General features: G+C 44.3%; 2 protein-coding genes and 1 pseudogene across 2 annotated transcripts in view; 1 reads left to right on the forward strand and 2 right to left on the reverse strand.

Annotated features, from left to right (window-relative positions):
* NEK5 (NIMA related kinase 5) overlaps nucleotides 1-4042 on the reverse strand; it is a 50545-nt gene extending 46503 nt beyond the window's left edge. Inside the window, 2 exon segments of the mRNA XM_032277250.1 lie at nucleotides 1944-2082; nucleotides 3573-4042. Coding sequence (XP_032133141.1) covers nucleotides 1944-2060 — 117 coding nt within the window. The 5' untranslated portion in view covers nucleotides 2061-2082; nucleotides 3573-4042.
* A 1655-nt stretch (nucleotides 4043-5697) lies between these two features.
* LOC116551233 lies at nucleotides 5698-7962 on the forward strand (annotated as a pseudogene).
* A 3897-nt stretch (nucleotides 7963-11859) lies between these two features.
* The window catches only part of NEK3 (NIMA related kinase 3), a 28521-nt gene continuing 27710 nt past the window's right edge, over nucleotides 11860-12670 (reverse strand). Inside the window, exon 17 of the mRNA XM_032277251.1 lies at nucleotides 11860-12106. Coding sequence (XP_032133142.1) covers nucleotides 11860-12106 — 247 coding nt within the window. The remainder of the gene's footprint in view (nucleotides 12107-12670) is intronic.

Consider the following 12670-nt stretch of genomic DNA (forward strand, 5'->3'; position numbering starts at 1 on the left):
AATGTACAGAAAGAGAAGGTCAGGAAAGGACATATCGTTGGAGACACACAAAGGTTGAATAGAGAGATAAGCCTAAGGAGGAGCAGTCAGATAAACAAAAGAGAGTGAGCAGAATAATGTCAGGTAAGGAAGCTATGGCGAGCCACTAGAATAAGAGGACATTATTATGAACATGCCATGGATTCACAAAAAGATGGACTGGGCACAGTGGCTCACGTCTGTAATCCTAGCGCTTTGGGAGGCCAAGGCAGGCAGATCACAAGGTCAAGAAATCAAGACCATCTGGCCAACATGATGAAACCACATCTCTACTAAAAATACAAAAATTAGCCGATGTGGTGGAGCGCACCTATAGTTCCAGCTACTCAGGAGGCTGAGGCAGAAGAATCGCTTGGACTGGGGAGGCAGAGGTTGCAGTGAGCCACTGAGATTGTGCCACTGAACTCAAGCCTGCCACAGAGCGACACTCCATCTCAAAAGAAAAAAAAAATTAGACCTATTTTGGGAAATAAATTATTATCCCTGGAAGCCAGTCATCTACCCATGAACTTTAAGTTTGGGTAGGATTTCTTACAATTTTTTTTGTGGTAAAATAAAATTTATATCATTTTAACCATTTTTAAGTGCACAATTCAATGGCATTAAGTATATTCACATGGTGTAACTTGGGTACATTTTGCACACACTCTATGGAACTTTTTATGTTACTCTCATTTATAAATTCTCTAGAATCTGACCAACAAGACTTGCCTTAAAATTAATTCTAAAAACAATTTATTTGTTATGTAACAATATATTTTGAAATGAACATATCACTAAAGAGGGTGACATAAACACTGACTAAGGTGGAGTTAGCAAAAATGATTAATTTTTAATTAGCTATATTTATTTTCCAAAATCATTAGACAAAAAGTTACATGTGATTTTCCTCTATTCATTCAGTGCACTCAACAAATTTGTTTAGTACCTATTATGTGTCAGGAACTGTTCTGCATACTGAGGAAGACAAATAATAAACAAGTGAATAAGTAAAACTGCAAAGTAACTGCAGAGCATTATACATGCTAGTAAGAAAATAAAACAGGCCAGCAGCAGTGGCTCATGCCTTTAATCCCAGCACTTTGGGAGGCCAAGGCAGGCAGATCACTTGAGCTCAGGAGTTCAAGACCAGCCTGAGCAACATGGTGAAACCCCCATATCTACTAAAAATACAAAAAATTAGCCAGGCATGGTGGCATGCACCTGTAGTCCCAGAGACTCAGGAAGCTAAGGTGGGAGAATTGCTTGAATCCCAGAGCTGGAGGTTGCAGTGAGCAGAGATCATGCTACTGTACTCCAGCCTGGGTGACAGACAGAGATTCTATCTTAAAAAAAAAAAAGAAAAAGAAAAAGAAAAAAAACCAGGGTAGTGGATAGGTGATGAGGTGTGACTGTGGTTGAGGGGGCTACCCTAGCTAGGATGTTTGCAGAAAATACTTTGTAGAGGACCTGAATAAGGGGAGAGGAAGTGCACCAGAGAAGCTGGGGCAACAAAGGAGGGTGGCATCTCACAAGGCCTTGCAGGGCACCCTAAGGAGGGTCATAGGAGCCACAGAGATGTGATCTTATTTTCTATTTTCATTAAAAAAATTTTTTTTGGGGTAGGGTCGGGGTCTTGCTATGTTGCCCAGGCTATCTGAAACTCTTGGCTTCACACAATCCTCCCACCTTGGCCATCCAAAGTGCTGGGATTACAGGGCGGGCCACTGCATCCAGCCTCTTTTTAAAAATAAGATCATTGGTTGCTGTTTGGACAATGGACTTAGGAGGCTGAATTAACAAAAATCAATTATGGCTTAAAATTTGTAATTATAAAAAGATACAAACTCCCTGTTTATATTGGATTAAAAGCCAGCTGAATATCCCACTGAAAATTGACAGAAATTTGAACTTCTTAACTTTACCTTTTCAAAATTGATCTCTTTTATGACACAATGCTTGCTATCCAATTTCCCTTTAGCTAAGTATGCTCTCCCGAAGGCACCTTCCCCGATGGCCTTAATCACATTGTACTTATCCATGGTCTCGGATGGGCTGAGGTTCCTGGAATTACAGTAATGTGAATGTATCACACATGTCTCATAAAGACTAATAAAGTCAGAAAATTGATGACTAAAGTGTTAAAGAACTCACTTTGCTAAAACTTTCCTCCCAGCCTTGCCAAGACAGACAAATAACTTACCTTGTGGCCACAGGTAACAACTGAAATGAGACAGTTTCTCGGTCAGACATGGGTCATAGCTCAGCTTTGATACACTTGTGCCCTGTGTTCTTGAGTAAGTCACTTAATCTGGAAAAACCTTACTTTCCTAATTTCTAAAATGGAATAACAATACCTGTTTTGCAAGTTTGTTCTGAGAATGAAAGATACTATATACCCGGTATGTGCCCTTAAACCTGTGTACTTTTACAGTCCAGCGTTTCTTAGTGGGAACGTACTGCCCCCTAGGGGCAATTTTGGAAATATTATGAGGGTGGGGATGCTGTTTCCTCCAGAAGCAGAGGCATGCGGTTGCCAGGTGGGCGGGGCCTGACATGCTAGGATTCTGCCATTCGAGAGACGGTCCCGCACAATAACTGATTACCTTGCGGCCCTACCACCTTGGAGAGTCTTCCTATAATTCATGTGAGTGGAAAAATCTGTTTGTAATAATCTACGGCTAGAACCAAACTCCATTTTACATGGAAATGCTAAGTATTTTTGCACAGTTCTAATGAACACTGATTTTTTTCCCTAGGAATGCAACTACATGTAAATCGAGGCTTGATTGCACTTTGCTTTAGAGGTTTACCAAGAACTGTTCACCATCTTGGAAAATCACGCCCTCCACCGGCCACGCTGCTCCTGGTCCCGGAGACCTAACAATCTGTCTTTGCTGCCCTCAGGTTCCGGCGACTGTCCAGGCGCGACTACTGGCTACTTCTCTACTTCTTCAAGGGCAGTAGTGCCAAGCATTTTCAGATTGAAATATGTACTTTCTTATTGCTTTCCTTCTATTTCCCCTTTATGCTACAGTTAGGGCATAATACAGTTTTGTTGTCGCTGTTGTTTTTAATGGGGTGAGCAGGGGGGTTGTTTTCGAATAATGTCAGGGTAGGAAGTGGGTACCACTGGGTTGCATGGGACTGGAAATCAGCTCCACAGCCAGGGGAGGCTGCAGACACCCGAGGACCGGGTTCTGAGAGAGACGGATGCGGACTTGGGGTCGGAGGTGACCAGCCGGGAACTGAGGGCACGCGACCTTCCAGCCCAAGTGGCACCAGAGGGTGAAAGCCCCCAAGTCTAGGAAAATTCCATCTCCCCTAGGGCCGCCCCCGGAGGCGGCAGCTGGAAGCTGACCCGGACCGAGCTCAGCGCGTGGAGCGTTGCCATGGAGACCGACACGCCCGCGACGCTCCACCCACGCAGCCCGGGAAGCTAGGCCTCCTCTGGGACGCCCCTACCGCCAGTGTCCAGGACGGACACTCTTCCCCTTTCCTCATGGCCCTGAGGCGGCTTCGGGCAAGAACTGAGGCCAGCCCCTGCAGCATACCTGCTCCGCCGGCTCCGCGGGGCCAGCAAGCTTGTGGAAAGGTTCCGGGTTGCAGGAGCCGCTGCGCCTCCCCACAGCCGGGGCGGAGCCGCGCGAGGAAACGCGGCGGGGGCGGGGCAGGGCTGGGATGGCCAGAGGACCGTTCCGCACCGTGCACCGCGAGGTGGGTCAGGCGCCAGGGAGTTTGGAGAACCGACAGAGTCACCCCCAGTCCTGTTGCCTTGGGTCGGGATTCCTTTGCTTGCACTTCACAATAGCGCTCCCGCTTCGCAGACGTTCTCTCTTTTCTTTCCAACCCCGCAAGGCAGTAGTCTCCCAGCTTTACAGATGAGCTAGACTGAGACAGGAAGGGTTTCTTGTACGGGTCTCACATATTGCCGAGAGGCGGACGTGAGACAGGAACTGCTTCCTACTCTCTGGGCCACAGCGGCCGCTGCCAAGGGACTTTTAACAAAACCGGCGCCGCCCAAGCGTCTGCACCCACGCCCCATCTCCACCCCACCCTGCCCCACTCTGGATTTGCACATCAAGCAGCTGTCTAAAATGTTTAAGTTGCTGAAAAAAATGTAATTTCCAGCAATTGTAAATAGTGATGCAAGTAAAATATATCCAGTTGAATGTGAACAGTACGGTGATATGGTACCCGTCATCGTCCACCACACACACACAAACCCACAAAAAAAAACTCTTAAAAAAAAAAATCAAAAAATGAAGAGGAAAAAACAAAAGCAAAAAGAAATTCTAGAGCCGGGCGCGGTGGCTCACGCCTGTAATCCCAGCACTTTGGGAGGCTGAGGCGGGTGGATCACGAGGTCAAGAAATCGAGACCATCCTGGTCAACATGGTGAAACTCCGTCTCTACTAAAAATACAAAACATTAGCTGGGCATAGTGGTGCGTGCCTGTAATCCCAGCTACTCAGGAGGCTGAGGCAGGAGAATTGCCTGAACCCAGGAGGCGGAGGTTGCGGTGAGCCGAGATCGTGCCATTGCCCTCCAGCCTGGGTAACAAGAGCGAAACTCCGTCTCAAAAAAAAAAATTCTTAAAAATCCTAAGTTTACATCAATGCTTTTTCTCCTTCCTCCTGAAAATCATCTATCCGCCCCCGCCCCGCTTTCCCAAATTTCTTCTTCTTATAAAAGCACTCTAGTCAAATTGGATTAGGGCTGAACTAAAGGCCTTATTTTGATCTAATTGTATCTTTAAAGTTCTTATCTCCGAATGCAGTTTCATTATGTTACTGGCGTTAGATTTCAAATATGTGGATTGGGAGTGGCGGAAAGGGGCTGGGGAATGCAGCCCGTAACAGGAAAGTTGTTTAGAAGTTGGAACATCCAATGTTAGTTTCTTTGGCAGTGAAACTATCTCGAAATATCAGTAGGTATATGATCTACTTGTTTTTGTTTAATTTCATGTGTCAGTGACCACACCCAAATTTCTTCTCTCGAATTCTTAGACATGCTTTATAAAATCATATCTTCATTCTACTTTCCTGATAGAATTTTATCCCAGTTATCTTTTTCATGCTTGAAAGTCTTACTGATCATCCTGTCATACTGCTGAAAGAAGTATAGAAATGGAAATTTATATTTCCTGCTCATAAAATTTAATTTTTTCTGGATTAAATTGTTAAAATTACTAGTACTACATAATTTATCACAAGAAAATAGATCATAATACCAATAATTATTAAATATAAAAAATAAAATTCTGGCCAGGCACAGTGGCTCACCCCTGTAATCCCAGCAATTTGGGAGGTCGAGGCTGGCAGATCAGGAAGTCAGTAGTTCAAGATCAGCCTGGCCAATATGGTGAAATCCCATCCCTACTAAAAATACAAAAATTAGCTTGGCAGGGTGGCACATGCCAGTAATCCCAGCGACCAAGGAGGCTGAGGTGGGAGGATCGGTTGAGCCCGGGAGGCCAAGGCTTCGGGGAGCTGTGATTGCACCACTGTGCTCCAGCCTGGATGATAGAGTGAGACCTTGTTCCAAAAGTTAACTAAATAAAAATAATTTTTTTTTTTTGAGACGGAGTTTCACTCTTGTTACCCAGGCTGGAGTGCAATGGCGGGATCTCGGCTCACCGCAACCTCCGCCTCTTGTTATTGCTTATCATTCTGTCTGCTGAGAGGTTGTTCTGCAGGCCTTCACCTGGGCTCATGCACATGGCTACATTTAGTTTGGGTGTCAGCTGAGAGATGGGCATAGCTGGGATGCTGGATCACCTGAGTCTTTCTCTCCATGTGGTATTGTTTTAAAATATAGGTTTTAGCGCTACCTCAGGATGTAAAGTGTAACAAGGGGCGAGGTGGGCAGCGTGGGCCTGTGGGGCTTAAGGGTACCCCTAGCTCCCCCCGCAGGGGGCTCCGCAGTGGTCTGCTCTGGTTGCCACGTGTGGATTTGGGTTCTAAATGGAAGGCTGTGTGTTCTCTGCTGCTTATTGTTGCCCGGTTACTGTGGCGACCACCAGAGCAGCCTTAGCGCTGTGCAGGAGCCCGGGTCTACCTCTCAGCCCTACTTGGGGTTGGTCCTGCTGGAACTACACAGGGTTGTGGCAGCACTGCCTCAAAATATGACAGCAGATTCTAATTCCTATAGGTTTCCATGGGAATTCGTGATATATGCAGCTATTGTTGGATTTTTTGCTGTTCCCATTTTTTTGTGGAGAAGTTTTGAGATCGATTAGGAGTTGGCTTTATGTGAGAAGAGAGAAAAAGCTTGCCGGTGTGCTTTCTGGACTAATTGACAAGAAATGTAAACTACTTGAAAACCTTACCCTCATTAAAAAAGAGCATAAAGGCTGTGCAGTAGAGTCATCTTTAAAGGAGGCCAGCTTTGAGGAGGAGGCAACAGAGGCACGAAGTTTGGAGGCAACATGTGAAAAGCTGAACAGGTCCAATGATGAGCTTGAGGATGAAATACTTGGTCTCGAAAAAGAGTTAAAAGAACAGAAATCAAAACATTCTGAACAAAAGCAACTGATGGTGGATATTTCAAAAATGATAGTCTCTAGGAGATGAGTCAGAATCTCTCAAATCACAAGTAGCTGAAGCCAAAATCATCTTCAAGATATCTCAAATGAATGAAGAATGACTGAAGATAGCAATAAAAGATGCCTTGAACGAAAATTCTCATCTTCAGAAAAGCCAGAAACAGTTTTTGCAAGAAGCTGAAGTATGGAAAGAACAAGTGAGTGAGCTCAATAAACAGAAAATAACATTGGAAGACTCCAGAGTACACGCAGATCAAGTTCTAAACGATAAAGACAATCACATCGAGACTCTGACTGAACGCTTGCTGAAGATGAAAGACTGGGCTGCTATGCTTGGAGAAGACATAATGGAAGATGAGAACTTGAAATTAGCAATGAACAGCGAATCAGAAGATGGTGCTTACTTAGATCATCCTCCAAAAGGAGCTTTGAAGAAACTGATTCATGCTGCTAAGTTAAATGCTTCTTTAAAAATCTTGGAAGGAGAAAGAAACCAAATTGATTTTCAGCTATCTGAAGTTGAAAAAACAAAAGAAGAGCTTGCACAGTGCATTAAACATCTTCAGACTCAACAAGCATCTTTGCAGTCAGAAAACACACATTTAGAGAGAATCAGAAGCTTCAACAGAAACTTAATGCCTCAATTCTATCAAGAAAATGAAATGAGACTCTATAGGAAATTAACACTAGAGGAAAACAGCCGGTTAGAGAAAGAAGAGAAATTTTCTAAAGTAGGCAAAAAGATCGTCCATGCCACCGAGAAGCTGGAGACCTATAGAAAGTGAGCCAAAGATCTCAAAGAAGAATTCAAGATAACTATTCATTACTATCAACGGTGGACTATTACCTATTGAGAAGAAAGCACATCGTCACATCGTAATTGGTTGGCAGCTCGGACTGCTAAAGGAAACCTCAATGATTTAAGGAAAGAAAATGCTCACAGCAGACAAAAATTAACCGAAATACAGTTTAAGCTGTTAGGAAGAGATCCTGATGCACTTTTATGTTCCAAATATGGCATTTGGCAGAGAACATTCCCCATATGGTCCCTCACCAATGGGTGGATCTTCATCTGAAACGAGAGCTTTTCTCTGTCCTCCAACTTTGTTGGAGGGTCCACTCAGACTCTCACCTTTGCTTCCCGGGGGGAAAGGAAGAGGCTCAAGAGGCCCAGGAAATCCTCTGCATCATCAGATTACCAACGAAAGAGGAGAATCAACCTGTGGTAGGTTACCAGATCTTCACAGGGCTCCTTCTGACACTGGGTTCCTGTTGATTCCGTGGGAACAAGCCTGTAGGATGATGTTTCCTCCACCAGGAAACCAGGTCTACTGTGGTTGCAGACAAATGGGAAAGTAACTTTATGCTTAATTAAATTGTAGTTTATTTTTAAAATATATACATATATGTTTTATTATTCTTCAGGTATGGAGAGACCAACAGGTCAAGAGTCTATTGCCACTGAAAAGACAGTTTGTGACTCACAGATCCCATGAGAAGGGAAAGTACTAAGCCATGCAGGAGCACATGGGGAGGCACTGTGGTCAATGAGAAGGCAGGAGTGATGGGAAAACTTGGGCAAGAGCCTTTATTGTGGTTTCCATGGGAAGGAATGAGAGAGGCAAGGTGAACTAGGTTAAGGTTAGCTATTATAGTGTGAGTAATTTCTGCAGGCTCTGGTCATAGGGGCTGTCCCTAGTTGTCTGGTACCTGGCCCTGGGGTGATTAGGGCAGAGGAATAGTGGCCTACACCACATGAGTCCTGTGGAAGGCTGATGAAGTGGGTAGCTGGGGACATCAGCTCTGGACTGGTTAGTTTGTGTGTGAAAAGCGTGGCCTGGCCAACACAGTGAAACCCTGTTGCTAGTAAAAATAAAAAAAATTGCACACCTGTAGTCCCAGCTACTCGGGATGCTGAGGCAGGAGAATCGGTTGAGCCCGGTAGGTAGAGGTTGCAGTGAGCCAAGATCGTGCCAATGCACTCCAGCCTGGGCAACAGAGTGAGACACCATCTCAAATAAGTAAGTAAGTATTGAGAAGTCATCTCTTTAAGCACTGGATGGGCTCCTCATGTATTATTAGTTCCTGTATCCATAAAGGAATGCTAACTTTTCTACAATAAAGTTAAAACTGATTTGCTTCCTTTTTTTTTTTAAGGCTGTAAGTGCTGAGAAATAAGTATATAGAAATGAAAGTTTTGTTACAAGAGTCCCTTCGATTTTTGCCTAGTTGTATCTCAAGAATCTTATAGCAATCTATCACCAAAAGTGGTTTATAATCATGAACTGATAATTCCATTAGTCTTCTGAAAGTTTATTAAAAGTAAAACCCCATAAGCCATTTGATTTTCAAAAGGATTCATTCTCCAGTACTCATCCAGTCTCTCAGTAACTGTCCCCAATTGCAAGTTGTTTTTGTTTGATGGTTTGGAAATGTTTATACCCTTGGGCAATGCTAAGATTGAAGATAAGAGGCATGGAATACAGTATATATGGAAGCTGAGTATCTGGAAATATCCTTAAAATTATCCAAGCCTGTAATCCCAGCACTTTGGGAGGCCGAGGCGGGTGGATCACGAGGTCAAGAGATCGAGACCATCCTGGTCAACATGGTGAAACCCCATCTCTACTAAAAAATACAAAAATTTAGCTGGGCATAGTGGCACGTGCCTGTAATCCCAGCTACTAAGGAGGATGAGGCAGGAGAATTGCCTGAACCCAGGAGGCCGAGGTTGCGGTGAGCCGAGATCATGCCATTGCACTCCAGCCTGGGTAACAAGAGCGAAACTCCGTCTCAATTAAAAAAAAAAAAAAAAAAATTATCCATGCCTGCTTTAACTTGAAAAATCTTCAAGAGAGTGGTAAGCTAATTTCAAATAACTAACCTAAATAATTTTGGGAGATGGTGTTTGACTGGAAACCATGAGACGGTAGGAAAGATACGTAAACTCTGTACCCTAGTTGGTAAATTTGTTCCTCCCAGAGGTACGGGTTAATGATTTGGAAACCGCTTTACAAATAGACTAGGATTGAACAGCTAAGTGGATGGTGGATGGTGCAAGCCAGTTTCCTCATTGTCAGGGACAGAAGTTATAAATTATAAGCATGAGAAGACGGCTAGAATGAACCTTGTATATTGGGTCAGTTGGGGACATCAGTATGGACTCATGCTTAATTTAATATATGTACAGATGGAGAGATACAGAAATAACTGTAGGGATGTGTGGATGGTTATACAATTATACAGTGTACACAGGTTAGTATACACACATATACTTCCTAGCTGTCTGCTGAGAGGGCCTAGGAGCAGTGACACCCCAGGAGCAAGAGGCACACCCAGTCCCCAGATCTTGGTTTGTAAACCAATGGGAACCAAGCCTCCTTGTTGAAATGGATGATACTGGGGCTGAGACAGAGAAGGTAAAGATGAGTCTGGACCATCTTCTTGTAGTGCCAGAAAGGAAGGAAGTATTCCAAAAGGATAGGGGCACATCAAAGGGACATGGGAGCTGACCTGAAATAATTCCCAATGGCCAGAGCTAGAACAATTTAAGCAAGAAAACAAAAGACTTATTATTGGATGTATTCCCACCCCCATAGGTGGAGATTAATTCCTCTCCACTTGAGTACGCACTGGGCTGTGTGACCTGCTTATAGTGAACACGGCATGAATATGGAAAATTATGAAGTTTATAGTGGAGAGCCTGGCAGACACTGCCTTACTCTAGTGATCAGGGTGAACAACACCGGGAAGAATTCATGCTGATGCTGTGACTCCCCCAAATGGTGTGATGACAAGGGCACTTCACCTTTGTGGTTTTCCCCCAAATCCATGACCTTAGTCCAATTGTAAGACAAACCGAAATTAAGCAACAGTCTACAAAATACCTAAGCAGTACTCAAAAACGTCAAGGTCCCAAAAAACAAGAAAAGATTTACGGACTGCCGGAGACCATCACAGATGAAAGATGAAAGACGTCTAAATGTAAATACAGCAAATGGGTGAGGTTGGGTTCTATACCACAGGTTTTGCATGTTAAGATTTAAAAATTGTCAATTTTTTTTGTTTGTTTTTGAGATGGAGTCTCGCTCTGTCACCAGGCTGAAGTGAAGTGGCATGATCTCAGCTCACTGCAACCTCCACCTCCCAGGTTCAAGCAATTCTCCTGCTTCAGCCTCCCAAGTAGCTGGGACTACAGGCACACACCATCACACTAAGCTAAGTTTTGTATTTTTAGTAGAGATGCGGTTTCACCATGTTGGCCAGGATGGTCTCGATCTCCTGACTTCCTGATCCACCCACCTCGGCCTTCCAATGTGCTGAGATTACAGGCGTGAGCCACCGCGCCCAGCCAAAAATTGTTAAATCTTTAAAAGATGTATATATTCCCAGCCAGGCACAGGGGCTCACAACTGTAATCCCACCACTTTAGGACACCAAGTCAGGTGGATTACAAGGTCAGGAGTTCAAGACCAGCCTGGCCAATATGGTGAAACCCTGTCTTCACTAAAAACACAAAAATTAGGCCGGGCGCGGTGGCTCAAGCCTGTAATCCCAGCGCTTTGGGAGGCCAAGGCGGGTGGATCACGAGGTCAAGAGATCGAGACCATCCTGGTCAACATGGTGAAACCCCATCTCTACTAAAAATACAAAAAATCAGCTGGGCATGGTGGCGCGTGCCTGTAATCCCAGCTACTCAGGAGGTTGAGGCAGGAGAATTGCCTGAACCCAGGAGGCGGAGGTTGCGGTGAGCCAAGATCGCGCCATTGCACTCCAGCCTGGGTAACATGAGTGAAACTCCGCCTCAAAAAAAAAAAAAAAAAAATTAGCTGGACATAGTGGCAGGCACCTGTAATCCCAGCTACTTGGGAGGCTGAGGCAGAGAATCGCTTGAACCTGGGAGGCGGAGGTTTCAGTGAGCTGAGATTGCACCACTGTACTTCAGCCTGGGCAACAGAGTGAGACTCCACCTCAAAAAAAAAAAAAAAAGAGAGAGAGAGAGAGATGTATATATTCCAGATTTCAGCAAGTGCTTGTTAATGACCCTAAATGTATTTTCCCCTACTCTTCACTTTAGCACTGTTCCCTGTATCTGCCTGGCTCATGTCCCTGTAAGAGGTGCTAAGCGAAGCCTGTTTCTTCTCTAGAGAAATATTCCCATCTCACTAAAGTGCACACTATTAGATGACATTAACACATGACAGGACCCAGCACATGTGTGCCATGCGTCCCCCATTCATCCCCCATTCATTCCACATCACTCTGTAGTTTCTGACATTTACTGTTTCCACTCCTCACCTCTGGCCTCTTCCTTCGTCATCTACAGGACTGCCATCTTCTGACAAGATCTGCAGACCACTCCACACTTCCCAGGGCTGACCCTCCAACCCAGACTCTTTCATGCATCCTAGGAGGGACTGAATACTTAAGGACAGCTGGTCGCTGGTGAAGATCATTGGAATGATTTTCAAACTACTCACAATCAGGTCACATTGAAAAATTGCACACATTACTATATCGTAATTAAATATATTCTCAAACCTTTAGGAAATGTAAAAAGAGTCACATAATAATAAACACAAATCATAATGTGAATAATAATATACGGGCTGCTATAATGATCTATGGTTAGTATCCCTCTGAGGTAGGTATTATCACCTTCATTTTATGTTTAAGGAAATTGGGGCTCAAAGAGGTCAAGTAATTTCCCATAATCACACAAGTAGGTAGAAGCAGGCTAGCATCCCATTTCTGTTCTACAGGACTGCAAAGCCTGATGCTCACACTCATTCCACTATACCTTCTCCCTTGAGTTCAAAACTTAGAGTCTTAGACTTTTCAAACTCACAATACTAATCAAGAACAATTTTAAGTATTAAGAGTTTCCTCCGCTTCATTCTGTTTCCAAAAGAAAATATACATCTTGGCAGGGCGCGGTGGCTCACGCCTGTAATCCCAGCACTTTGGGAGGCCAAGGCGGGTGGATCACGAGGTCAAGAGATCGAGACCATCCTGGTCAACATGGTGAAACCCCGTCTCTATTAAAAATACAAAAAATCAGCTGGGCATGGTGGCGCGTGCCTGTAATCCCAGCTACTCAGGAGG

Source organism: Sapajus apella, unplaced genomic scaffold (genome assembly GCF_009761245.1).
Source record: "Sapajus apella isolate SASKATOON/1434 unplaced genomic scaffold, GSC_monkey_1.0 scaffold9, whole genome shotgun sequence".
Classification (NCBI taxonomy): domain Eukaryota; kingdom Metazoa; phylum Chordata; class Mammalia; order Primates; family Cebidae; genus Sapajus; species Sapajus apella.